This window comes from Eublepharis macularius, chromosome 3 (assembly GCF_028583425.1).
Source record: "Eublepharis macularius isolate TG4126 chromosome 3, MPM_Emac_v1.0, whole genome shotgun sequence".
NCBI classification, from domain to species: domain Eukaryota; kingdom Metazoa; phylum Chordata; class Lepidosauria; order Squamata; family Eublepharidae; genus Eublepharis; species Eublepharis macularius.
Window position 1 is genome coordinate 187,838,323 of NC_072792.1, and position 27,321 is coordinate 187,865,643.

Here is a 27,321-nt window from a genome sequence, read left to right on the forward strand (position 1 = left end):
TTGTAGCATCTTTTGTTTTAAAGATTTCATACAAAATTCAAACGGGCACTCATGTTGATGTTCTGGCAATATGTACATTGATTTAAAAGATGAAATAAATGCTTAATGGGGAAATGACCAAATGCCAAAATATCCTTTAATTGGTTGTCTTTAATGATTTTAGCAGCTGGTAGTCCTGTCTGTCCCAAAGGCAAGCAGCAATGCATTAAAACAAAACCTCTTAAAAGGTACATATATCTGGGCAGAGTATATCAATCACAGAGACAAAGAAATAAGAGCTCTTCATTATAGGAACTCCATACTCTGATAGGAAAGAGGATAGATTCCTATCTACGGCCCCTTTCACACTGCCTCCTGGGCCTTGGAACATCGCGCTACAAACGTGAAAAATCACGTTTTCTCGCGCCAAGTCCTGCATCTATGGTGCAAGATGGAAAGAAGAGATATAGTTGTGTGACAAAGGGAGGGACAGAAGGATGTCATGAGGAGGAAATCCTGAGATTAGCAATCTACACATCAAAGGATAGTTCAGGGCAGTGAAGTACAGAGTAAACAGATGCCCTGACCTCTGCCTTTCTAACTCTCTGAAACCTGAGGAAAGGGACAGCATTAAATCCTCCTCCTCTAACAACCTGTATGGATTTAACAGGCACCAGGCAATCCCCAACACGGCATCCTGCCAGCGTTTCCTGGCATGAAATTTCTGCTATCTGCCATATTCCTCCCTTAGCCCTGTTGAAGTCCCTTTTTGTCTTCCTTCTCTGTCATGTGGGGGGGGGGGGTGATTTGTAATCCCAGACCCCCAAGATTAGCCTCCAAGAGGGCTTTTTGCTCAGCTAGGAGGGCTGCACTACATCCATAGAGAGACAGGAGCTGTAGGTTTTTCTACTACAGTCTGCAGCTGTAAGGATGACCCTACAGGATATTTCCTGCACTGCTCAATGTGTCAGCCCTAGAACTGCTCATACTCTGCCCCAGCATTTCCTTACCGGGTTCCTGCTACGCTGCCTTTCATAGCATCTCTTGCCTTAAATATGTGCTCCTGTGCGCTTCATGTTGTCTACTGTCAATCCTAGAATTGCTTATGTTCGGCTTCAGTATAGTTTCTACTCTGTATTGGATTCCTGCTAATGCCAGGTCTCTGAAAGCTTGCGTTTATTTCCCCTCTGGCATTGTTTATGGCAATGTCCTTGATATGGACAGTACTGATCTCACACCACGTGATCCGACTCGAGGCTCAGCAAGAAAGGCGGACTATGAACACCGTAAGTAAATACTAAATCTTTGCAAATTGCACTCAGGCACCCCACGGCACTGTCTACTGAGCGCCCCGCCCTGAGGGACTCCCGCTGCCCTCCGCCTCGGGGAGAAAGGCGGGCTCCGAAGGGCAGAAATAAACGCACCCCCACCCGCCTTCGTGGCCGGTGGGCAGAAGCCGGAGCGGCCTTGGCGTGGCTGGGGCGGGCGGCGGGGAGTCGCCCAGGCAGCGCAGCCCGCAGGAGCCTCCAGCCAGCCGGAACCCCTTCCCTGGGCTGATTGAGGGGCGCAGGCGCAGTCAGCGCTTCCGCCGAGGCCCAGGCGGCTCGGGCGACCGCTCTAGGACTCCCTCCTCCGCGCCCTTTTCCACCGCCTCTATGGTGAGAGCACAAGGGGCGGGCCCCGGCGCGAGCGTCACTTCCCGTCTGCGGGCACGAGGTCTCCCGGCATCCCTCTGGCGGCCTCTTTCCGCACCGCGCGGGCCAAGATGGCGGACACGCAGGTGGGCGCTGCGGCCGGGCGGGCAGGCAAGGAGGGCCGAGAGAGGGCCGCTTCCCCCACACCGGCCGCCAGGCCTTCCCGGGCGCCTCGTGAGGAGGCGGCCTGGGCGCGGGAGGGGGCCTGCCCGAGGGAAAGCGACCCCCCCCCCTTCTCGGCGGCCCTCTCGGTCCCGGCTGGAGGGTGGGGGGCAGGGTTGCCAATCTCCAGGGGCTGGCTGGAGATCTCCCGGAATTTCAGCTGGTCTCCAGGCGGCCAAGGTTGCCTCTCCCTGGAGGAAGTGGCTGTTGGGAAGGGCCCTATGGCACTGCGCCCCCTCCTCTCCCCAGATGCCATCAGCCTCCCCCCCCCCCCGATCTCCAGGACTTTCCCAGCCTGGCCTGGCAAGCCTAGCAGTGGCTTCTTCCTTGTAGGCCCTTCTGAACAAGGAGACTCATAGGAGCTCCCATGCCCAGAGAAGATCTGCAGCCCTATTGGCCAAGCGGCCCCCCAGTCAGCCCCTTTCCTGCCTGGCTTTCTGCCCGCCCACCTCACAGAGTGTTTTGTTGTGGGGATAATAATAACATACTTTGTAAACTGCCCTGAGTGGGTGTTAAGTCATCCTGAAGGGCGGTATATAAATCGAATGTTGTTATTCTATTATTATTGGGTGGGGGTGAGAAGGGAGGACCCCGAGTGCAGAGATCTGCTCCTTGGCTTTGGTGTGGGGCATTTCACCTTACCCTGTTTTCTTTTGGGGGGTGCAGACCGAGAGGGCTTACCAGAAGCAGCCCACCATCTTCCAGAACAAGAAGCGCGTGCTTCTGGGGGAGACTGGCAAAGAGAAGCTACCCCGTTACTACAAGAACATCGGCCTGGGCTTCAAGACCCCCAAAGAGGTAATGGGCTGCTGGAGGTGGAGGGGTGGGAACCCCATCTTTGTCATATTATGAAGGGCTCTATGGAAGAGAAAAATCAACAGAGGAAGAATGGGGGCTCCCCCCCCCCATGGTGACTGATTTATTGAGAGCCTTTCCCTCAGGGCACCTTCTGTTGTGAAGGCAGCCACTTGCCTGGCAAGATACTTGAGAGGGTTTAGTAACTTGATGAAGAAAGGCTTAATGGGACTGGGCCACTTGAGGGTTTTCCCCTTTGCTGACTCATGATGCACATTCTCACGATGGTCTTCCAAGCCCCCCTGGTGAAGGGGACTTTGACGAGAGTGGCCAAAAGGCCTTGACTGAAGTCAGCTCATCTGTCTGTGTGCAAGGGAACTAGCTGGCTCTTTGCGGGAAAACGAGTGATCTCCATGTAGCCTAATGTGGGGCCCAGGCTACAGGTGAGGAATGGTGAAATGCGTCTGCATGGAAAACTAGGTGTCACCAACAAGGGCAGTGCTTTAGTTGTGTGCAGGTGCATGCTCTCTCAGTCCATTCTTAGCAGTTAGTATTTATTTTCTATTTATTTATTGAACTTCTATCCTGCCCTCTCTGTAAGTGGGCTCCGGGCGGGTTACAACAGTAAAGCATAATTTACATTAAAACTTGAGTAAAACCACAGAATTCCTGTTAGCACCACCTCCAGACAGCAGCCACCTTACATCCCATCCCTGCCAGTAATACACAACAGAGTGGGCAAAAAGCAAGGGGAACAGGATTTTCAGAAAGCTGTAACTCGTAGGGGCGGGGGTTCAGGTGATCAAACGAGCCCCCTGACAGGAGGCCGGTTGGGAGGCTTTCCGGATGACTGCTGGACCGACCTCAACCATACGCCTGGCGGAACATCTCAGTCTTGCAGGCCTGCCAGAGCAATAGAAGATCCTGGCGGGCCCACGTATCCTCTCGTAGAAACTAATAGTTCAGCCTCAGGTTTGCTTTCTCTTTGGGGAATGAGACCTCTTTTGGAAAACTCCTTAAAAGGGTATTTGTTGAGAAGCTGAAACCGCATCTGGAAGGGGAAGGGGCTCTGCTGTTTCTAGACAAGGGAGGCAGTACTCCCCTCCCCCCACCCCTTGGATTTGGAGTTTGCTGCTCACGTTCTCTTTTTCTTCCAGGCTATCGAGGGCACCTACATTGACAAAAAATGCCCCTTTACTGGTAATGTGTCAATTCGGGGCCGTATTTTGTCAGGTGAGAGAGTGTTCTGTTTTGAACTGTACCTCATTGTCTGCTGTGGTCTCTAAAAGTCAGTTGCAGGATTAGATGCCCACAAACACGAGGCTCTTATTCAAAAGAGAGAAAATTCTTGGATCTAGCAATGGAAGGATCAAATAAAGGGCAATTACAGCCAGAGGTGGGCATTCCCTGTTCAGAGACAGAACGCAGTATTTAATGTTTATATTTATACTCTGTTCTTCTCCCATATGGGGACACAAACCATTTCACATATCAGCGTCCCTTTATCTGTTTTCACAGTAACTCTGTGAGGTAGATCCAGAGGAGTCAGCTGTGTTAGTCTGTAGTAGCAAAATAGTAAAGAGTCCAGTAGCACCTTTAAGACTAACCAACTTTACTGTAGCATAAGCTTTCAAGAACCACAGCTCTCTTCGTCAGATGCATGTGGTTCTCATCATCATCTCTAGCGGGATACTAGATAATCTAGCAGGATATTCTTATAAACATCTCTGAACTAGATGAAATGCGAGCCTTTTAGTTGTTGGAAATCCCTCAGTAGGAATGAACTTGAGGGGCTATTAAGGCAGCGTAAACAGCTGCAGTCCCCTGGGTCTAATAAGCCAGTGAAGTTTCATATCAAAGTGGTGAGCTTTGGCTACTTTACCGCTGTAGGGCTATGCTTTGCCACCATTCCCCCCCCCCCTCCCCAATGAAGGGCTGCTCGTGGCTTGCCAAGCGAGGGCCATAGCTGTTCCCACAGTCCTTGAGCTGCAAGTGATGTTTTTTCTCACGATGGTCTGCTGAACCCCATGGTGAAGGGGCTGTGATGAAACTGCCCTGTGGCTTAACTGATGCTGCTTGGAGGACGCGAGGGACGTGTGTGGTTGTAGTGAGCAAACTGTAGCAGGCAACATGTCTAGGCTGCAGAACATCTATTGCGCAGGCTGTAGTGGAATGAAAGCTGTTGGTCAAGAATGCTGATTACGCTTTTCTTTTATAGGATCTAGATGTTGTGTTTAGGGTCATATATGACCTAGATGATTGTATCATTTAAAAATGCTGTAAAACTGGATTTCCTTTACTGAGCAAGAAGTTGTACTTGGTAGCCCTTTCCAGCTCTGACTCAAATATTAATGGTGATTGGAAAAAGCTGTGTGTGTGTGGAACTTGCTGGCCTGACCTCTCTCCCTGTTGCAGGCGTGGTCACCAAAATGAAGATGCAGCGCACCATTGTGATCCGGAGGGACTACTTGCATTACATCCGCAAGTACAACCGCTTTGAGAAGCGCCACAAGAACATGTCGGTGCACCTGTCCCCCTGTTTCAGGTAAGGGAGTGCAGGGGCAGCCCCCTCCCCTTGGGAAGCTGCCTGGAGAGGGCTGGCGCTTAAGGACAACTTAAGGACTTGACTGGTGCTCTCCTGAGGCAGGCTGCCCTAGTGAGATCTCTTTCCCCCCTGAGCATTAATTCCATGCAGCTTGAGCAAAGGGAGGGACTCGGGTGACTCTCCTGCCTTACCTGCCCAGGTGCTGAGCACAAACGTATGAACACAGGTTTCTTAAACCTGATTTTCCGCAGGAGGCTGTGAAGCAAAACAATTGGGTTGCATTAGAGTGCAGGTAGAGGTTGGCTCATTTTTAAAAGATTCTTCAGCATGCAGGTTGTCCTTACTATTTGCCCATATTTATCCCCCCTTTTCTTCCCAAGGAGTTTTGGTTGGTGTACATAAGAACATAAGAGAAGCCATGCTGGATCAGGCCAATGGCCCATCTAGTCCAACACTCCGTGTCACGCAGTGGCCAAAAAAACCAGGTGTCCTCAGGAGGTCTGCCAGTGGGGTAGGGACACTAGAAGCGCTCCCACTGATTCCACACACACACCCCAACACCAAGAATACAGAGCCTCACTGCCCTAGACAGAGTTCCATCTGTACCTTGTGGCTAATAGCCACTGATGGACCTCTGCTGCATATGTTTATCCAATCCCCTCTTGAAGCTGTCTATGCTTGAAGCTGCCACCACCTTCCGAGTTCCATGTGTTAATCACTCTTTGGGTGAAGAAGTCCTTTCTTTTATCCGTTCTAACCCGACTGCTCAGCAATTTCATTGAGTGCCCACGAGTTCTTGTATTGTGAGAAAGGGAGAAAAATCTTTCCCTTCTCTATCCCATGCATAATCTTGTAAACCTCTATCATGTCACCCCTCAGTTGTTGTTTCTCCAAGCTAAAGAGCCCCAAGCGCCTTAACCTTTCTTCATAGGGGAAGTGTCCCATCCCTTTAATCATTCTAGTTGCCCTTTTCTGCACTTTTTCCAGGGCTGTAACATCTTTTTTGAGGTGTGGTGCCCAGAATTGTACACAGTATTCCAAATGAGGCCATACCATTGATTTATACAGGGGCATGATGATACGAGCTGATTTGTTTTCAATTCCTTTCCTAATAATCCCCAGCATAGCACTGGCCTTTTTTATTGTTGTCGCACACTGTATCGACATTTTCAGTGAGTTATCCACTACAACTCCAAGGTATCTCTCTTGGTCAGTCTCCTCCAGTTTGGACCCCATCATTGTGCATTTCCAGTTTGGACCCCATCATTGTCAATCATTTGTCAATCAATCATTGTGTGTGTATTTGGTTCCCCCTCCCCACTTTGCCCTCTCAACAGCCGTGTGAGGTAGGCTAGGCTGGCTCATAGTCCCAATACAGAAAAGGTACCATTAAATAGTATATGGGGGAGAGAAACAGCCTTGTTTCCCTTCCATTTAATAGGCTACTCTGTAACACCCCCTACTGTCCAACAAACACTGCAGTCTTAACATGTTCTTAGCTGCCATTATGGCCTGCTGAACATTGAGCTTGCTGTAAATTAAGCTTGTGTCTGGTGGTGTTGGAAAGGAGCCAGGCCCTGCTGCTGGCATGTTTTGTGGCGCTTCTTGCTCTTCCTGGCATCCTGCTGCCCTCCTTTATATTGTTCTTGCCTCGTGCTTTTCAGCATTTTCTCCAGTCCCCTCTGCCTGCTTCCTTAGAATCACAGAGCTGGAAGTGACCCCAAGGGTCATCTACACCCCCCTGAACAATTCACAGCTCCTTCCCTCCCCCAGCAACCCCTGCTCAATGCCCAGAGGAAGGCAAAAAGCCTCCAGAATCCCCAGCCAATCTCACCTGCCCCCTAAGTGATGATTGGCATTGCCCTGGACTGGCTCGTTCCTTCCTGCCCTCCGTCTCGGGATCTGCCTTCGTATTGAATTCCTCTTGAGCCATAGAATTGTGCTGCTGACAGATGGCCCACCTAGCCTCTGCTTAAAAGCCAAGGCTGAAATCTGACCACCTCTCGAGGAGGCCTGTTCCACTGAGGAACCACAACCATCAGGGAGTTCTTCCTCATGTTTAGCTGAAAACTCCTTTGGTTTAGTTTTAACCTGTTGCGCCCCCCCCCCCCCCCACCGGGGCAACAGAAAACAATTCACTCCATCCTCTTTAAGTGCAAGCCCTTCAGTTGTTTGAAGATGGCTCTCATATCACCCTTCAGCCACCTTCTCTCCAGGCTGAATGTGCTCAGCTCCTTCCGCCTTTCCTCATAGGACTTGGTCGGCAGACCTCTCACCATCAGCACAGCCTTCCCTTGGACACCTTCCAGCTTGTCAGCATCCTTTTAAAACTGTAGTGCCCAAAACTTGAACGTGGTAGTCCTCCAAGCAAGGTCTAACCAGGGCAGAGTATGGTGATACCATCGCTTCGCATGATCTGGATGCTCTGCTTGTGTTGATGGAGCCCAGAATTGCGTTTGCCTTTTTAGCTGCTGCGTCATCTGGCTGACTCATGGTCGGTATATGATCTGCTAAGACCCCATGATCCTTTTCACACGTACAAGTCTCGCCCATCGTATAATTAGGCATTTGATTTTTTTCCCCTCCTAAAGCAGAACTTTTCAGTTATCTCCTAATGATCCCTCTTGATCCGTGTGGAATAGGTGGCGGTCACCATGCTGGCTGGCTAAGGAATTGGACTGCTTGCCTGTTTAAACTCTCTTTGCCGTGTCGGTCCAGCCCTCCCTAAAGCTGTTGTGCTGTTTCTCCTCCTTCCAGGGATGTGCAGATCGGGGACATTGTGACGGTGGGCGAGTGCCGTCCGCTCAGTAAGACGGTCCGCTTCAACGTCCTCAAGGTGACCAAGGCTGCTGGTACCAAGAAGCAGTTCCAGAAGTTCTGAAGTCTATTGTTCTCTGTTGGGATGCCCAAATAAACCTTTTGTAAAGACCCAGCTGGCCTGAGAGACTGGATTGCTAAGGGTGGTACAAAGCGGGTGGAGCTTAAGCTTGCTAGTGGAAGGGAGCTGGGCTCACGCCTGTCTGGAAGCCCAGCCCTGGGGTGTGGGGAGGGGGGGCATGTAACATAGCTCAATAGGAGGACGCACACTTTGCACATAGGGCCATGTGAATATGAAAGGGGACTGTTTTGGGTCCTCTGATCTTAGTAGAACCTGTTTTGAACTGAGCCAGGAGAATGCAGCAACTTTGTTTCCTTTGAGTCTTCCACTTCCAATAGTAATAATAATATTTGATTGATTTACTGCTCTTCAGGACAACTTACGGACCCACTCAGAGCAGTTTACAAAGTGTTGTTATTATCACCTTGTGAGGTGGGTGAGGCTGAGAGAGCTCTGAGAGAGCTGTGACTGACCCAAGGTCACCCACCTGGCTTCAAGCGGAGGAGTGGGGAATCAAACCTAGTTCTTAACCACTACACCAAACTGTGCTGAGAGTGCACAGGTGCTTCCTAGGACAGGGTTTCTGTCTGAATGAAGGGAACCTGTTCCTCATTGCTGCCTTCGCCTTAGCACGTAGCCCATGTTTGTGCTATGAAAAGAAGGGTGTGGGGGGCTATGAGGGACCAGAATGGGCTAGAAGCTGATCATGGTGCAGTAAATGTTGCTTTTCCAGAGCTACAACCTCCTTAGTTAACTAAGGAGAGTCCCAGCGGTGCCACTGACCCCCAATCCTAAAACCTGATCACATTTGCATGCTTTGAGGATAATGATTGTTCTGCGTAGTCTTCCTCCCCCTGGTTGGTCCCTTTAACTCAACGCACCTGGACTGGGCATGGCACTCTTCTTCCAAGCACCCTGTGTTTGGAGTGGGGTTTAAGGGCTCACCTGCCTCCTGCAGCACAGAGCTTCCGAAAGGGTTATGCAACACTTGCTCAAGCATTAAGCCTAGAGGAGAGGACCAGCCTGGTACTTCCCCTAGACCAGGCCCACACTGGACCGTCTCATTAAGAGGGGGAGGCCGGTGGAAGTCCTCCGGCACAATTACTTGAAAGCCCCTGGGTGGTGCGTGCAGAGGCTGCTCTGCAGGCAGGACGGTGCTGCCCCAACAGGGCTGCTCTTCGGTTCTTGGATGGGGCGGGAGGGATCTGTTTGGCCAGCTCCTCCCCCAGCAGAATTTCAGCAGCCTCAGTCTGCAGCGAGGGGAGGAAGGAGCTTTGCTCGCAGTGCTTTGAGTGCAGCCCGTAGCTGTTCAGAATGAGCGTACTTGGCAAAACCATTCCCAGCATGGAAGCTGATTTCTCTTTCTGCCTCCTTGCCAGACTGTCATTTCACTTTTTTGGAGGAGGATCTTAGCTGCTCACAAGGTGGAAAAAGTCATACAGGGAAGCAAAAGAAGGGACTGGGACAGCTCTCTGTTCAATCTTGTGGTTTCTGTGATGTCGGCTGTAGTCCATGAAAGCGTATGCTGAAATAAGTCTTTAAGGAGTTACAGGGGTTTTTATTTAACACGAATGCTATCCCACAAAAGCTAGTACGCTTCAGTAAATCTATTAAGTCTTTCACATGTCCCAAGACGTTTTCATTTGCTGCAAAGATGGCTACTGAGCCAGGATTTGCTAACACAAATTGGTGTCTTGCATAGAACATAGAAGGCAGGCAGGGCTGGACTTGCCTCAGCAATAAGAGTGGTTGGGAGCAGAGAGGAGGTGTGTTCCATCTGCCTCCTTGGAAAGGAGGGCAATTTGGCCTAGGAGGGTGTGAATCTCACAGGAAGTGAGATTCTGAAGAAGTGAGCTGTGGCTCACAAAAGCTCATCCCCTACCACCAATTTTGTTAGTCTTACAGGTGCTATTGGACTCTTGGCTCTTTTCCACTGCTACAGACAGACTAACACAGCTACCCATCTTGAGCTATCTCACAGAAAGGTGTTTTTAAGATATTTGATCCTTTAACCTAAAGTTTACTAGGCTAGAGTCCTTCTATGCCAGAAACTTGCATGGCTTCTGAAAATTCAGACAATATCTCAACCTAACTAAAGTGGCAAGCAAGCCTCTTGAGTTCCACAAATACACTGGCTTTTTCCCAGCTCTGGAAGCATAGGGGGTGCATAGCAAGTGTGTACAGATGGGGGGGTTCTCTGTCCTAGGGCTTACCTACTACTGTGACTTCAGTGTGCCCTGGGTTCAGAAATCTCTTACGGTGCTGGGAAGGGCCTTTTTTGTCCACTTCCCACTCTAACTGCATGATAGGCTAACATCGGACCGCTGCCCTATTCAGAAAATTTCCTGCTGGACCTATTATAACCATGATGATCGAGGCTGTCGTTTGCAAACAGTCCCAGATGTGCTCGAGTTCCCAATATGCTCTGCAGTATGTGTATTTCGTTCTTTGAGTTGGGAACCAGAGCCACGCCTCTGCCGCCTTCCCAGAAGCAGCCCACTCCGCTGCTGCCACATGGAGCCCCTTGGCATGACCATCGCAAGTGCCTTGGATCGATCTTTATAGAGAATCCTGCCTAGGGTGTAGCTGGAGAGTGCAAAATGATGGAAGCAACGGTGGGAATGGAGGGCTCTTTGGTTCAAGGCTGCCATGTCTGAACAACCAAACAAAGGGTGGGGTATATATTTCATTAAAGTTACTGTGATAATAACCGTTAATGATCTGACCTGGATAGCCCAGGCAAGCCTGATAGAGGACCGCACTCAAAGAGCGGTGGTCAACGACGTTTCATCAGATTGGAGGGAGGTGTCCAGTGGGGTGCCGCAGAGCTCAGTTTTGGGCCCGATACTTTTCAATATTTTTATCAGTGATCTGGATGAAGGAGTGGAAGGGCTACTCATTAAATTTGCTGATGATACCAAATTGAGAGGAGTGGCAAACACCCAAGAAAATAGAGTTAAAATTCAACAAGACCTGAATACTCTGGAGAAGTGGGCAGCTGTGAATAGGATGCAATTCAACAAAGACAAGTGCACAGTATGACATCTGGGCCTTGGGAAGCACAAATACTGGATGGGGGATACACTTCTGGGCAGTAGTCTATGTGAAAGGGATCTTGGGGTAAGAGTGGACTGTAAACTGAATATGAGCAGTCAGTGTGATGCGGTGGCAAAAAAGGCTAATTCAATTTTGGGTTGTATCAAAGGGGCCATAGCGTCGAAATCGCAGGAGGTCATAGCCCCTCTCTATACTGCCTTGGTCAGGCCACACCTGGAGTACTGTGTGCAGTTCTGGAGGCCTCACTTCAAAAAGGATGTGGACAAAATCGAGAGGGTGCAGTGGAGAGCGACAAGAATGATCAGGGGTCTGGAGACTGAGCCCTACGAGGAAAGGCTGAGGGCCTTGGGAATGTTTAGTTTGGAGAAGAGGAGGTTGAGGGGGGACATGATTGCTCTCTTTAAATATTTGAAAGGCTGTCATTTGGAGGAGGGCAGGGGGCTGTTCCAGTTGGCAGCAGAGGGTAGGACCCGAAGCAATGGGCTTAAATTACATGCACAAAGGTACCGGCTGGATATTAGGAAAAACTTTTTCGTGGTCAGAGTAGTTCAAAAGTGGGATCAGCTGCCTCGGGAGGTGGTGAGCTCCCCTTCACTGGCAGTTTTCAAGAAGAGGCTGGATGAATCTTTGTCAGGGACGTTTTAGGCTGATCCTGCACTGGGCAGGGGGTTGGACTAGAAGGTCTGTAGGGCCCCTTCCAACTCTATGATTCTATGATCTCATCAGATCTCAGAAGTTAAGCAGGGTCGGCCTTGATGAGTAATTGGATGGGAGTCCTCCAGCGAAGACCAGGGTTGCAGAGGCAGGCAATGGCAAACCACCACTGTTAGTCTCTGGCCATGAAATCCCCACCAAGGGTCACCAGGAGTCAGCAATGACTTGAGGGCACTCTCCACCACCAAATAGTTGATATAATTAGGTATGCATTGAAATTCTTGTATTGTAGTCTTTGAAAAATATTAATATTTATATTATTAGCTGCTTATCAGGGAGAAGTCTTTAAAGGACCTGGCTGGATGCTGAGTTAGAATGAGACGTGGTTTAGAAAGCAGGTGCTGTCCTGCTTCCTCCCCGGAATAATCAGTGGGAAGACAGCCAAAGCATGCCGAAAAGATTAGTTCTGCAGAAGGAATGAGAAATGAGAAGGGCCTGTTCAGGAATACTGGGCTCTGTTTCTCTGCTACTAGAGCAAGTTGTCTCCCCAAAAGAGATCCTTCACCAGAATGTAGAAAAATCCAACCTTGGTTCCTTCCAACCGTATGATTCTATGATTCTTTGTTCCATGGGCTTGTTTTTTGTTTGGAGGGTCAGAAGCATAACTCAGAAGCTGTAATGTGAGTCCTCACTTTCCAGAGCAGCGATGCCACCACCAGCCTCTTCAAAGAACCCTCAGCTGGAGACTAAGAGGCAAATCCCACGTCCTACACGGTTTAAGCAGAACAGCAATCAGCCCTGCAAGGTAGGGCACTTTGCACACTCAGTTCCAGGAAACAATTACTCGGATAGCTAGGGCAAATTGGCCAGGGTGCTGGATGCAGACTGATGCATTGCAAAGCCAAACAACTCCACAAAGATACAATTAATAAAGTTCATTAAAAGAAGTGCAAGTAAATAAAGTAGCACTCGCAAAAACAGGAAGGCTTTCAGTTCTAAACCAGGAGTTACCTTTCAATTAGGGCTCAGAAATCCTGATAGAGCTTTAGAGTCTCAAGTCCAGACAATAAAAACAAGATGGCATATAATAATAACAACACAATAATAGCATTTGATTTATATACCACCCTTCAGGACAACTTAACACCCACTCAGAGCAGTTTACAAAATTTGTCATTATTATCCCCACAACAAACGCCCTGTAAGGTGGGTGGGGCTGAGAGAGCTCTGAGAGAGCTGTGACTCACTCAAGATCACCCAGCTAGCTTCTAGTGGAGGAGTGCGGAATCAAACCTGGTTCTCCAGATTAGAGTCCCGCTGCTCTTAACCACTGCACCAAACTGGCTGTATAGTTACAGGCCTCCATCCAGAACCATAGCATTCGGGAGCAGAGGTCTAATCCCCAGAGGTCTAATCTTGATCCTTAGGACAAAACCAGAAGATTCAAGTTTTAAGGCTGCCTGCCAGCAGTGTGGCTTGACCAATCAATAAGAGGCTTGTCTTGTTTGACAACCTGCTTCTGCAGCTTGCCAGTCTTAATAGCTGGGGAACCAATCACTCCGCTCCCAGAGTGCCATGCGTTAATGAGATGGAACGCAGGTGCAAAAACTCCCTTCCGTGTCCTGACTTGGAAGCTGCTCTGACCTTGCCCAGGGAAATCTTCTTTTGCTTCTAATTAACTTCTAACGAGGCTGAAAAGCCTGAACCAAAGTGTGAATGGACCAAGGAACAGACTGGGCGTAGCCAGAGATTATTTGCATTTTTGGATGATCTGGTGGATTTCAATTGCAGCATAAATACACAAGCAATCAACAAGACTGATGTCAACAGTGGGATGCTCTAGCTGGAAGTGTAATGCTTTTTCAAATAACCCAGAAGTGTATGCTAAAAGACAGAATAGGAAAGGGGAGGGGATCCATCTTGCCTTCCATAAGGTACTGATTAGGAGATATGCCTCTTGTGTAAGTAAAACTGACAGCTGTTCTGAGAAACATTTGCATACTGAGTCACAGCAAAATAAAATGGCTAATGACAGAGGAGCGGAACGAATCATTGGTAGTTAAGATATGAATCCTGCAGAAACCAGAAAGACAAAAAGACTATTTTAGCAAATGAGGCAGCTCCAGAGATCCAAGCCTTGCTGTTTATGGTTGTGCGTTTGTGTGTTATATGCCATCAAGTTGCCTCCGATGTATGGTGACCCTATGAAGGAAAGACCTCCAAAATATCCTGTCATTAACAGCCTTGCTCAGATTCTGCAAACTGAAGGACATGGCTTCTTTTATTTGAGTCAAGCCATCTCGGTTTAGGTCTTCCTCTTTTCCTGCTGCCTTCCACTTTTCCTAGCATTATTGACTTTTCCAGAGAATCTGGTCTTCTCATGATGTGACCAAAGTATGATAGCTTTAGTTTTATCATTTTAGCTTCTAGGGAGAATGAGTCGAAATTGCCTTTCTCTGTTGGAACAGTTTCAGGACGCTCTCCCGAATCTGTTTGGTCTTCACCCCATAAACAATAGGGTTGAGCATGGGAGGTGTAAGCAAGTACAGGTTGGCCATAAGGATGTGAATATGGGGGGCGATGGTGTGACCCCCAAAGCGATGTGTGAAAAAGGTGAAGAATGCTAGAGTGTAGGTGATAAGGATTGCACAAATATGGGAAGTGCAAGTGTTGACGGCCTTGCTCCGTGCATCCTTGGAGGATAATCCCACAACAGCTCGGAGGATCAAGACATAAGACATGAAAATGCAGAAGATGTCAAACCCTCCAATGACTGAGGCTGCCACCAAGCCGTAGATGGCGTCGATCGCAGTAGGTGTGAGCAATGACATTTGTGCGGCAGAACGGCAATCCTCTGAGCAAGAAGGGGAAGGGTAGCATCAACACAGCTCCTCGGAGAAAGGTGGCCAGGCCCATCTTGGCAATGACGGAGTTGGTCAAGATGGCGGTGTACCTTAGAGGGTAACAGATGGCGACAAATCGGTCCAGGGCCATGAGCATGAGGACCCCAGACTCCATCCCGGTGAGAGTGTGGATGAAGAACATCTGGGCCAGGCAGGAGCTGAGGTCAATCTCCTTCAGCTTGAACCACAAGATGCCTAAAGTTTTGGGCATCACGGAGTTGATCCCAGCAAGGTCAGTGATGGAGAGCAGGCTGAGAAAGCAGTACATGGGCCTGTGAAGAGCTTCCTCCGTCCAGATGAGGTAGAGGAGGCCGCAGTTCCCCACCATAGCAATGAGATACATGGAGCAAAAGGGGAGGGAGATCCAGACATGGGCAGCTTCAAGGCCCGGGATCCCATTCAGGATGAAGTAGGAAAGGGTGCCCTCAGTGTGGTTAGATGCCGCCATGCTGGACAGCTGAAGGTTATGTTTCCCCTCACAGCAGTAGACAGACCCTGGGTTGGTTAGAAAGATACCATGCAAGGCAAACTTTAGACAACTGACTCAGAGCTTTCCCTCAGAGCAAGTGTTAATAAAGCTACATGCAAATTTTATCTGCAAATGGTGCCAAAGTGAATATTTTTTACAAACTAGGTCTGATATATCAAGATGGGTAGCTGTGTTAGTCTATCTAGCAATGGAAAAGAGCAAGAGTCCAGAAGCACCTACAAGACTAACAACATTTGTGGTAGGATAGGGGCTTTTGTGAGTCACAGCTCACTTCTTCAGGTAGAGCAAGAGTCCAGTAGCACCTATAAGACTACAAAATTAGTAGGAGGGTATGAGCTTTCGTGAGCCAGAATATCTGAAGAATTGAGCTGTGGCTCACGCAAGCTCCTACCCTACCACTCATTTTGTAGCTGCTCCTGGACTCTTGCTCTTTTCCACGGGGTCTAAATGGTGAAGTGGAGTGTGACTTGCGAAAAAATGGTGTGGGGAGGGGTGTTGCCAAGTAGGCCCCCTCCCCTGCTTTAAAGCCTGCCATGGACTGTGTTAAAGTTTCCTGCGTTGCTGTTTTACTGCTGCACCAAAGACTGCTTTGCACGTGTGTGCTCTGATGCACGTGTCAGTTTCCTGCCTGCGTGTCAATTGCCCTGCTGCTGTAATAGACTGTGTAGTTTACTGACTCCATGTTTGGATAACTGCACAAAGGACTCTCTTTCTGGGCAGCCCTGCCCTGACCTATATCTGGATTTCCAGTGTGTGTTTGGACTGTGTTACAAGTGTGCCCCGTGCCTGCATTGCCATCTGCCACGGACCGTGCCTGTTCCCTGCTTTGGACTGTGTTTTAAAGTGTTGTTTCCCCTGCCTCCATGGAAGTCTGCCTCATATGGGCCCAAGCCGCTGCTAGCAGCCGGGCGCCTGCCGGGGAAACCTCCAGCGAGCCTGGCTAGGCGCTCCCTGGTCAGTTCCCGCCTGGAGCCTCCCGCGAGCCGGTCGCCGAGCTTGCCCTCGCTACCGGGCAGCCTGCTATCCAGCCCCAGCTATGCCCAGCCGGCATCCATGTTCTCAGGCAGCCAGAAGACCCTGGGAAGAAGACTGCTTTGAGAAGCCATTTCGGCGAAGCGGGCACACCACGTCCGCAGCGAGAGTACCTCGCCCCGCTCTGCATATCTTAGGAGCCGCCCCGGAGAAGGAACTAAGTGCCGACCATCCCAAGCACTTAAAGAATGCATCTCAAAGAAACCTCCGCATTCCAAAGTTGATGACATCAGGACAAGCCCTGTCCGCTGGAACATCCTTTCAGCCCACTTGGATTTCCCCCTCCCTCTTTTGTCCCCTCTTCCTGAGGTGTCACTTATCACAATCTGATTACCAAAGTGGCCCATCCAAGCCATTCAGTAGCCCATTAGACCCTTTGTTTTAATCTGTGAGAACCACCAAGTACAGCACCAGCCCCAGGGTACGTTTTGGGGTATTTAAGCTGGTCTCCCAGACCACTCGGTGCCTCGGCCATTCCCTATCCAGACCTCCTTGCTGTCCGTCTGTGGTTCCAGTGCTGGCATTGGGCCACCCTCGCTGTCGTGTCTCTGCTTCGCTCCAGGATTGTGAGTATTTCCCTTACCATCGTTGGGAACCCGCTAATGCGAACGTCTCTGTATTTCCTACGCTATATTTCTTAGACCTTGTATGTTCTTTGTATGATTGTGCAAGCTAGGCTTACGCTACACTCAATACACGTGTTTGAACCTTACTCCTTGTCTGCCTCTTTTTCACTAGAGTGTCTGGGATCGGGACCTCCGTAAACATAGGTTATGATCCTCGCTTAATATTAATAGTTACAGACTGCTACAGCTAATTCCCCATTATAATAAAGAGCAGTTCTGGTAACAGTTTACTGGTGGAGAATGCGGGCATAACCCAGTTCGTGTGAATACACGTGAGTCGACACGCGTGTCTTCAGTGAACTGACTTAGAGGAAAATTTTCCAGACCTCAGTGTAAAGAGCGCAATTTAGCTCAGGGAATTAAAAGTGTGAATGTGTGTGGCTCTAGTGAGCATTTCTATCTTGTGGGTTGGCTTTTCCCCCATTTCCTCCTTCAGCCAGCTTTGGACTACTTGCCTTTTGTGGTGCACCGCGAGGCCCTCCAGCCGTTATAACCGGTGTACTGTGGGTGAGGACCTCTGAACTGGTGAAGTTCCTGGCCACCTTCCGGGCCGCCTAAACGCGTCTATGTGGGTGGGATCCCAGAAGTAGGCTCTAGATATATACGCATATATACATCCTGAAGCAGCACATATAAAATTCTTTTCCGCCCTCCCCCGTCTCTCCTAAGCCCGTCCAAACCCCGTTCCTGCCAGCACTTAGGCTTCAATCCCCGCTCCGGAGGAAACGTGAAGGGATTGTTAGTCCGTTTGGTCAGTTTAGCTTTGGGAATCTAAAGCCAGGTTCCTGAAGCCCCGCGGCAGCCGGCCGCACCGTGCTTAAGAGTTTTAAGTTAGACTCTTGGGCGCCTTTCCGCTTGCGAGTTTTAAGTCAGACTCGTGGGCGCACCTCGCTTGGGAGTCAGTGGGACTCTTGGGCACACTTTTGCTTGGGAGTTGTTAGAACTCTTGAGCGCTTTCTGCTTGGGAGTACAGTAAGCTTTACTCCTGAGCAATTTTGCTTGGGGACTTGCAGAGGCAGTCCTTGAGCGCATTTAGTCTTTTGGTCTTGGCTTGGAGACAGTTTAACCGTTTGTCTCTGAGCACGAGGCCTGGGGACACTTTTGAGTACAGTTCTTGGGCAGAGAGCTTGAGAGCATTTGCAGCTTCTGAGCAGAGGCTTGGAAGCATTTCTGGTTGCCTGAGCAGAGGCTTGGGAGCATTTCTGGTTGCCTAAGCATAGGCTTGGGAGACCCCTTAATTGCAGTTTCTGAGCAGAGGCTTGGGAACACTTTTTGGTTTTCTGAGCGCATAGGCTTGGGAGACCCCTGAGCTTTGGTTTTCTGAGTATAGGCTTGGGAGACCCCTGAGCTTTGGCTTCTAGGCAGAGGCTTGGGAGCACTGAGCGTTTTGGTTCTTGGGCTTAGAGAGCCTGAGAGCACCCTCTGAGCCAGTAAACTTTTCCTGGTCCCGTGGCTTGTAGGCAAGCTTGAAACGGGAATAGGAATTTTCCTTCTCCCCCGGTGGAGAAGAACTGAGTGTAGAACCCTTAAAAATACCCTTGCAAACCTAAAAGTAGGACCTTAAAACCACCCCTGGTAAAAACCTGTGTAGAACCCAGTTAAAAATCCTTGAGAACCGGAGGGAAGGATAAACCTCCCAAAAGGAACATAGAGAGGAAGAAGTTGTTAAAACCCTTGAGCAGCTTTAATCGCCCCACCCCTGGTGTCGCTGATCCACTCTTTAACCTCCCCCGTGATCAGCCTTAAACGAAAGCAAAATGTACCGGGCAAACCCCACCGTGCCCCGCCTGGAGAAGTGGCTAGTTAAGAAGGGAGATTGCCCTTGGGAAGCCGGTTCCTTCAAGGGACCCGACCCACTCCAGATAGTTAGAAGCGCCTTCCAGGACTTCTGTGACAAGGAGAAACCTAGGTCTAGCAAGAAGGACAGATATGGAGCCTGGGCACTTTTCACTGCCCTGCAGGACAGCGTGTCCCTAATTAGTAAGTTACAAACCACACAGGAGGAGTTAGAGGAGAGGTCCAAACGAGAACAGGACGCCTTGCGCCTAGAAATCCAGACTCTCAGGACCAAGCTAACCAAACAGGAGAAAGAACATGAGGAAAAGGCAGTTGAGTGGCGCGCCGAACGCGTCAATTTCATACTAGAGAAACAGGGATTAACTACCGCCCTCCAGGACGCCCAGCACAAGGCTGAAGCGGCCGCCGCTCGTGCCGATATGGCTGAGCACGCATTAACTGAGGGACAAGAGGAGATTACTAAGCTCACCCATGCCGCCCGGTTCATGGCGGACCACAACCAGTCTAAAACCGCAGCCGCGGACCATTCAGCTTGTAAGAGGGAGCTAGAGGCCCTGAAGCGACACTTGGGGATGCAACAGGCCGTAATTTCCGCCGTGCACCCCTCAGCCCTCTTGGCCCTCCCCGAAGGTAGTACCGACAGTTGGTCACCCCCTTCGTCCCAGCCCGAGGAAGCTCCACAGCCCCTCCATCCAATAGCTACTAAAGAAATTGTCACCACAGACGATGATGGCAGGAAGACAGACCGAATAGTTAAAGAAACCCGCAATTGGAGGCCCGATGAGCTCCAAGCCATAGCAGACCGCATGGGACCCCTGAACCGAGACTCAGCTATACAATGGTTTGCACACGTGACCATGTCCCAGCCCTCCGCCAGTGGCTCCGATGTAGCTCAGCTGGCCCGCCATTGTGCCAGCCCCGAAATAGTCACCTCTCTTAATGCATACATTTCTAACAGGAGACTAGCCACTCGCAGTCAGTATGGTGCCATGAAAGAGTTGTGTGCCTTCCTGTGGCCCACCAAGAGTTTAAAAGCCCTGTATATTGCAGAGTCTCAAAAACCCGGAGAGGATCCAGAGGCATATTTAGCCAGGAAACAGCTCCTAGCCGAACTAGCAGACGAAGTAGATTTAGATTTGAGCGACATGCCGGACTTCGACGACTTAGAATTCAGGAGGGCAGTCATAGATGGGCTCAACAGCACCACTCGCCTAGCCCTAGCAGGAGTCGAGCCCGGGAGCATTACATGGGGAGAGCTGGAATCCCGCATCAGGAGCATTGCTGGCCTGTTGCGAGAGACCGGCGCCATCCGCCATGTGAAGTCCCCGGCCTCTCGTAGAAAGGAGAGCGAGCCGATAAGTGCAGTCACCTATGCCAATCATGGCCCCCACTCTCAATACCGACCGCAGGGACGCAGCCCGTACCCGGAGGCAAGGGGAGGGATCCTGAGGGGAAGGAGCAGTAGCTTTAACCGGGGAAGAGGACCAAGGGACTACCGCCCGGGAGTTTCCTTTGCGCCCACCCCGAGTTACAGTTCCTCCTCCCAGCAGGGACCCCACGAGCCCCGATTACAGGAGGCGCCCCTAGCCCCTTCTCACTCGCGAGCATCACACCCGTACAATCATCAGGTATACCCGCCTCCAGATCAGTCTAACGCTTGGGGAGCATCGCAGGGCGACCACGAGGGCTACCGGGACCGCGGCAGCACGCCCCAGTCCAGGGACTCCCTCCGTTGGGAGCTATGGATGCGCCTCAAAAACATTGGAGCGAACATGGAGCTATTCGATGGGAAGCCCACGTCCGTTCTAATGAAGGCGATCATGGAGTGGGAAGACCAGCAACAGCCCCCAGTACCTCTGTCAGCGCCCCCTTTACCGCCGGACCCTCCCTTCTCGAGTCCCCCGATAGCTGCGGTCCGGGAACGACCGAGCCCCAACAACCCCTTTAGAGGAAGCGCCGCTTCCACCGACCAGTGTGCAGGATCAGAATAGGGTTGCCCCGAGTCCCAGTCTCCCTCCGTGGGCATAGTTGCCAAACTAAAGCCGGACACATGGGGGAGACCGACAGTGAAGGCAGGGATCGGGACTCCCGGGGAAAAGAAGAAGCCTGCCACTCTCCTCATAGATACCGGAGCTTCACTTAACATACTCCGGCCCACCTTAGTCACGAAGGGCACCCAGACCCCCACAACCATGCAACTCGCCGGTTTTGGAGGCGGCATGCAGGAATCCCCGGTCTGGCAGGATATTCCCCTCTCCGTTGGGAACCTGGCCACCCGGATTTCGGCATGCGCAAACCGGGGAGAAGACGATGGACTTTTGGGCATGCCATTTTTCCGTGCCGAGGGACTGACCATCGACCTAGCAAATGGGCTCCTGTGGCGCATCCCAGGAGGCCCAGACTTCGTCAATGCAATCCATCGGTGCGCAGCCCTTAAGGCCCCCCTCCCTCTCGCCCCCATCACCGGAGACCCCTGGGTTCAGGACTTTCCCGAAGTGTGGGTGACAGACAAGGCCGAGTGTGGGATAGTGAAGGGCGCCTGCGTCCTGATTGAAGGAAAGGACCCCCCTCCCCAACGACAGTACAAGTACCCAGCGGAAGCTGAGGCAGGGATAGCCAAAACTATAGAAGGACTCCTTGAGTGGGACGTCATACTCCCGATGCAGTCCATCTGCAACGCCCCATTGTGGCCAGTTCTAAAAGCAGATGGAGTGACCTGGAGAATGACGGTCGACTTCCGTGCCCTGAATGCCACCACCCCTCCAGTTGCCCCGGTTGTGGCCAAGTACAATGAGATCCTAACGGCCATTGCCGCTGGGTCCCGGTTCTACTCGGTCATAGACCTGGCCAATGCTTTCCACTCCATCCGGTTGCATGAGTCTTGCTGGTACAAGTTCGCGTTCACTTTCCGCGGCCAGCAATACGCATTCAAGCGGACACCCCAGGGATTCCACTCCAGCCCCAGCATTTGTCATGCCCATGTGGTTCAGATGTGGGAACGCCTCCAACCCTCCTCGAGGCCCCATGTACTGAGCTACGTGGATGACATTTTAGTCCACGCCCCCACGGAAGAATTAGCCCACCAGATCACTAGGGAAGTCCTGGAACTCCTCCGCGAGACTGGGTTCAAGGCAAGCAGGGAAAAGGCCCAATTGGTTCAGACCAGCGTCAAGTACCTGGGTCTGACCCTGGGACCCGAGGGTCGCACCCCGGACGCCCAGCGAATGGAGGTCATTTCCAAGCTGCCTGCACCCACCGATGTCCCCTCCCTCAGAGCCCTTCTAGGAACTTTTAACTTTTCCCGAGACTTCATTGAGTCCTTTGCAGACAAAGCTCGCCCCCTTTATGCTCTCCTCAAGAAGAACACTCCCTGGGAGTGGGGACCGGAGCAACAGACAGCCTTAGCCGAGCTAAAGCGTAGCCTGGCCGCGGCCCCGGCCCTAGCCCATCCAGATGTAACTCAGCCATTCTTTATTCAGCTGGCAGTATCAGACAAGAGCATAGGAGCCACGCTCACCCAGCAGCAAGCGGGGACCGCTAGAGTAGTAGCCTATGCCTCTCGCAACCTAACCGCAGTAGAGACCAAGTTCAGCCCATGCGAAAAGACTTGCCTTGCTCTAGTTTGGAGTCTGACCCATTGGGAATTTATCATAGGAGGTTCACGTACAATAGTTCAAACCACTCACACGCCTCTCAAATATATCCTGTCGGGAAAAATACAAGATGGACAAGTCTCAAACGCCCGCATAGCGCAGTGGACCCTGGCCCTAGTTAACCGCGGAGTGGAATTTAAAAAGGAGACCACCGAGCCTCCAGCCCCCTATGGCCTATTGGTAACCGGGACCGAGCACGAGTGCCCCCTGGACCCGCCACCGCAGGTTGTCTGGCCAGTCACTTGGGGAGTCCCGCTAGAGGAAGCCCGACAGAACGGCTTCACATGCTGGTTCTGTGACGGCTCCTCCTTTCACGTTGGAGGCTCTCCTCGGACAGGCTACGGCGCCGTGCGAGTGAGCGACGCCCATACTCTCAAAGGTCCAGCCCGCCCCCATTCCAGCCAAGCGGCTGAGGTGCAAGCGCTTCTGGCAGTGCTTGAGTTTGAGCCCCCAGAAAGCCCGCTTGCCATTTACACAGACTCGGATTGGACGGCCAAAGCCGCCACGGTCTGGCTCCCGGTATGGCAGAATCAGGGGTGGAGAGCTAGCGATGGGAAACCCGTAGCCCACCTACAGCTATGGCAGCAAGTAGCAGCACTCCTTCAGTCCCGCTCAGGCCCAACGCAGGTTACCCATGTCAAGGGACACCAGAAGACAAACTCAGAGACCGCTTATTGGAATGACCAGGCAGACCTCGCAGCCAAGGCAGCCGCCACTGAAAATGCTCCCCTACCGGAACCAGCCACCGATTGCCCCTTACACCCTGTCACCACTCGCGCACAAGCCCGCAGCCAGGCTCGGGGAACTACGGGAACACTAGACCTAGCACAACTGCAGCAATCAGACCCAGAAATAACTGACCTCCTAGCCGCAGGAAGGGATCAGACAGGGAGACTCATGATCAGAGAAGAGGAAGGCATAGTTTGGGCAGTGGATGCAGCCGGCGAACGCCATTGGGTAGTGCCATTGGAAGTTAGGGCTGACTTAATTCAGTTTGTCCACGAGCAGGGACACCGAGGCAAGGATCTGACTCTGGAAAGGGTAAAAGAGGTTGGTTGGTGGCCTGGCATGCGCACCGAAGTAGCGCAATGGGTGGACAACTGTCTGTCCTGCGCTATGGTCAATGCAGACCCCACCGGACCTAGAGCCCCCCTCCAGCATCAGAGAATTAACGGACCCTGGGCTCGCATACAGATTGACTTTATCGGCCCCCTTCCCCCCACTCCTCGCGGCCATCGCTACTGTCTCACTGTCATAGACCCCTTTAGCAAATGGGTCGAAGCGTTTCCGTGCAAGCGCAACAATGCAGCCACCACAGCCAAACTATTGTTCAACAATGTCTTTTCAAGATGGGGCATCGTGAGAGTCATGGACTCTGATTTAGGCTCACACTTCATCGGAGAAGTCACCCAGGAGCTGTGCAAGGCGCTAGGCATCCAGCAGCGCTTCCACATAGCTGGCCACCCTCAAGCCTCGGGCGCCATAGAAAGAACCAACCGGACCCTCAAGGAGGCTCTCCGCAAAATGGTTCGCTCCTCCGGGAGAGACTGGGATGAAAAACTCCCCATAATCCTAATGGCCATCAGAGGCACCACCGCAGTTCACGGGCTCACCCCCCATATGGTAATGACAGGGCGAAGAATGCAGCTCCCGGAAGCCTTCTGGCTAGATACGCAGCTCCCTTCTGATATGCAGCCCGTAGTGATTAATGACGCTTGGGTTCAAGACCTGCTCTCATCTATACACGCCGTCCACATGCAAGTGGCCCAGAAGTTGGGCACCGCTCAGAAAGAGATGGACCGCAAATTAGGATGGGTCAGGAACCCCAGGCAGTGGGAGGAAGGACAGCTCGTTCTGTACAGGAAGTTCTCGCAAAAGGCGCATTCACTAGCAGCCAAATGGCAGGGCCCAGTCCCCATCACGAAAAGAGTCTCCCCAGCTGTCTATCAGGTAGCTATCCAGAGAAAGACAGGAGGCACTTGGTTAAAATACTTTCACGCCTCTCAGTTAAAAGAATGGAAAGGGAAGCCGCTGCAAACTGCCCCTCCTGTGTATGATCCTGGGGGAGCCGCCACCAGCCCAGCCCCCCTCTGCCCAGTGATTCGCCAGATATCCCTTCACCCTGGGCCAGAGATACCCTGTGTTCCCTTAGACCAGACCTTTGTAGCCTTAGTATAAAAGAAACAGTAGAATATGTAGATATAGGTGTGAATGTCCAAAGTTTTTCCAATTCTATTCTTTAACTTCATTAGGCGGGCCCCACAGTTGGGACCCTTGGGGAAGACACGGCAACCAAAGCCAAATAGGACCACCACCGAGAGTGATTCTTAATTGGATTGTAAGCCGCATGTTCGGGAAAAAAATTGCACAGGCAAAAGAGATTTGCTGTGTGTGAAAGTGTTTGGAGAGGCTTTAGCCCAAGAGTGAATGCATTTCCAATATTGGAGACACACCAATAAAGGTGATCCCTGTATTCGAAAATATATCACCCGCCGTGCTGGTGAAGATCCCGCATCTACGTAGATTCGGGGTCTCACCTGCCAGACCCACGCTTTCGCATGATGGTCGGCTTTGGCTTTGAGGGCCGTGCCTCCCCTGGAAAAGGACCCCCAGATGGCCCAACATCCCTCTTTTACTGATGTTCATATTCGTCATGGTGAGTTGCTATACGGCGCCACCATCCAGTACGCTTTAGTGCAAAGGTAAAAGACCCGCCAGTATTTTGTAAATATGTACCCTCTGGAATATGTCATTGGGGTGCGTTCGCCACGCACAAGGGGCAGCGTGCCTCATTTACATAGCCAGGATCCCCTGCGCCAAGATGACCCCCGAACAACCCAGACACAGTGGCGCCGGCAGATCTCGGCCGTCTCCGCCGCTTTTCGATAAACGCCGCCGAGCGCCCTCGGCTCCACTTCGGCCCTTTCCGCCAGCAGCTGCTCGCCCCACGTACCGAAATCTTTTCCCTTGCCCGTACCGTACAAGGGAAAAGAAGGGGGGGAGACATATTGAAGTTATAATGAAGCCCTGCCAGGCCTTCCAAGTGAGGGCAACCCGAAAGTACCCCACACCCGTATGCTTCTTGCTCAGTGTATTTTTCTTTTTGTGCTCAGTGCATTTTTCTTTTTGCCCGGTGTACCTTTTTTTTAAACCAGAAAATGGGGCCTCCCGAGGGAGTCCCCCCCCAAAAATTGGTTGTCCTGCAAACATATGACGAAGGCCTATTTTTGAAAAATTAAAACGAGGGCCCCCGTCTGCAGCAACCCTTATAGTTAATGGAAACCGCTCTCTAGTTTTTTTCCTTTTAAAACGGCAAGCCCAGGCCGAGCCGGACCGATAGCTCTCAGCCCGCAAAATAAAAACAGCCCGCCACCGAGCAAGGGGCACCTGAAGGCCACATAGCCTAGGCACCCAGGGACCCCTGGGGCGAGTTTGCATAATCCCGCCTAACGTACAGCCGACCCTTGCCCGACGCAAAGACGTCCCCTCTGAAATATACATGCTATAGGAAGAAGCCCCCGCACAGGAGTTCCCCAGAGCAACAAGCTGGAAGGCTCGCTTAGTGCTCTGGGACTTCTCGTTCGAACCCCGCTTAATAAACAGTGCTGGCAGAAAAAAACGCTCTCCCTTTTCCTTTTCCCTACTTCACTTCATTTATGTTGCTGCAATAAACTCAGGGAACCTGTACTTATATCCGCAGGTCTCCCCAGGATATTTTCACTACAGAAAGGAAAGGAAGGCCAGGAGATGAGGCACCTGGCTACTCTGTGTTTGCTCGTGCTGGCAGGCACCCTAATAGAGGGACGCCCGTCCAAATTAATGCCCTACCCCCACTGGAGATGTATCAATACATTGGCAGGAAATGAAATGATGGTCTGCAAGGTTGTACAGCAGAGCAATATGACCACCCCCATGGATCGCACTAACTTCCGCAGTTGCGAAGAGCAGTGGATCCGACCCCCAGAGCTTGTTATTTTATGTGTGGGAGTGAAAACCATGTCCCAAGAGCTAGTATGCTATTCACCTACCGATACAGTTTCACCACTCGCTCCGATTCCTTGTATGTTTCTTCCCCGCATCAGGCCAGCCCCCACCGCAGTCCCGGTGGTAGACAAATATACCACCCCTGCCAACTTCGAAACCTCGCCATTTGTCACTGAGGCTTTCGGACCATACTGTGAAGTTATTTTAGTGTCGGCCGCAGTATGGAAGGCAGGAGACCCCTTTAGAATGACCATCCTACTAGGCACTACTGCCACTGAATCTGCATCAGTCACTATCACGCCCCCTTCAGGCGCAGCTCTCTCCTTTGCTATAGAACGCTGGGAGAACCTGACCTGGATTGTAAAGGAGGAAGACCTAGCCAAACATGGCCCACCCGATTGGATACTGGTTCAGCAGACGCCCGAATGCCAAACTAAGCCCCTAGTAGAGAAATTTCACCGGCTGGGGCTGCTCTTTGTAAATTTGACTCACGAACCAGGCAATTATTCCCTGCTGATCCGGACCCAGGAGACCCACACCATCCAAATTGACCCTTTGATTGCTAGCAATGAACAATTGAGCCAAGGCGGCACGCATATAGTGGGCTCCCATGTTTTGAAAACTGACATTCGAGAGAGAGTTCTAGTCCGCCCGCAAATGTCGTTAAAAGAGATCCGCATAGACTTAGCTGAGCTAAATATAACCCAGAGGCTGCCGCAGTGCGCTCCCTATCTGGAGGCCGGTAGCAAGGGTTGGAATGCATGGCTGCAACTGTGGATCGATCCCTCTCCTTCTCTCTCGCGTGCCAGACGAAGCATTGCCGACTGGACTGCTCCTGCAGCCGGAGGCTTAGCAATCATGGATTCGGTCAATATAGAGACTCTCGCTAATAAGTTTGCCCATGTCACGACTAGCATCTCCGACTTAGGTAAACCAGTGGTGCAGTCCCTAAATTCCATTTCAAATGGGCAACACGAGATCAGCTCCATTTTAGTTAACTGGGAGAGTCAAATTGAAAGAGATTTTTCTCTGCTGCTCAAAGGGACACAGTCTTTTGAACGCAACGTGTCAA

General features: G+C 51.3%; 2 protein-coding genes and 2 non-coding genes across 4 annotated transcripts; 3 read left to right on the forward strand and 1 right to left on the reverse strand.

Moving 5' to 3' along the window:
• Positions 1-1,655: 1,655 nt before the first annotated feature.
• On the forward strand, positions 1,656-8,107 carry RPS11 (ribosomal protein S11). Its single transcript, XM_054973735.1, has 5 exons — positions 1,656-1,759; positions 2,502-2,633; positions 3,788-3,863; positions 5,046-5,175; positions 7,933-8,107. Exons 1-5 carry the CDS (start codon positions 1,745-1,747, stop codon positions 8,054-8,056), a joined length of 477 nt encoding a protein of 158 aa, XP_054829710.1. The 5' UTR covers positions 1,656-1,744; the 3' UTR covers positions 8,057-8,107.
• Positions 2,892-2,987, forward strand: LOC129326827 (small nucleolar RNA SNORD35). The gene has a single exon (XR_008596748.1). It is a non-coding gene; the product is annotated as a small nucleolar RNA SNORD35 (small nucleolar RNA).
• Positions 4,618-4,709, forward strand: LOC129326826 (small nucleolar RNA SNORD35). The gene has a single exon (XR_008596747.1). It is a non-coding gene; the product is annotated as a small nucleolar RNA SNORD35 (small nucleolar RNA).
• A 6,083-nt stretch (positions 8,108-14,190) lies between the features above and the next one.
• Positions 14,191-15,115, reverse strand: LOC129326400 (olfactory receptor 52N1-like). Its single transcript, XM_054974557.1, is given in 2 exon segments — positions 14,191-14,572; positions 14,574-15,115. Coding segments are annotated over 2 exon segments (924 nt in total).
• Positions 15,116-27,321: the final 12,206 nt, after the last annotated feature.

What these genes read in the sequence shown, in the direction of transcription:
- RPS11 (XM_054973735.1), top strand. An exon ending in TCGGGGCCGTATTTTGTCAG is followed by an intron (nt 3,864 to 5,045) that starts GTGAGAGAGTGT and finishes TCCCTGTTGCAG; the next exon opens with GCGTGGTCACCAAAATGAAG. An exon ending in CACCTGTCCCCCTGTTTCAG is followed by an intron (nt 5,176 to 7,932) that starts GTAAGGGAGTGC and finishes TCCTCCTTCCAG; the next exon opens with GGATGTGCAGATCGGGGACA.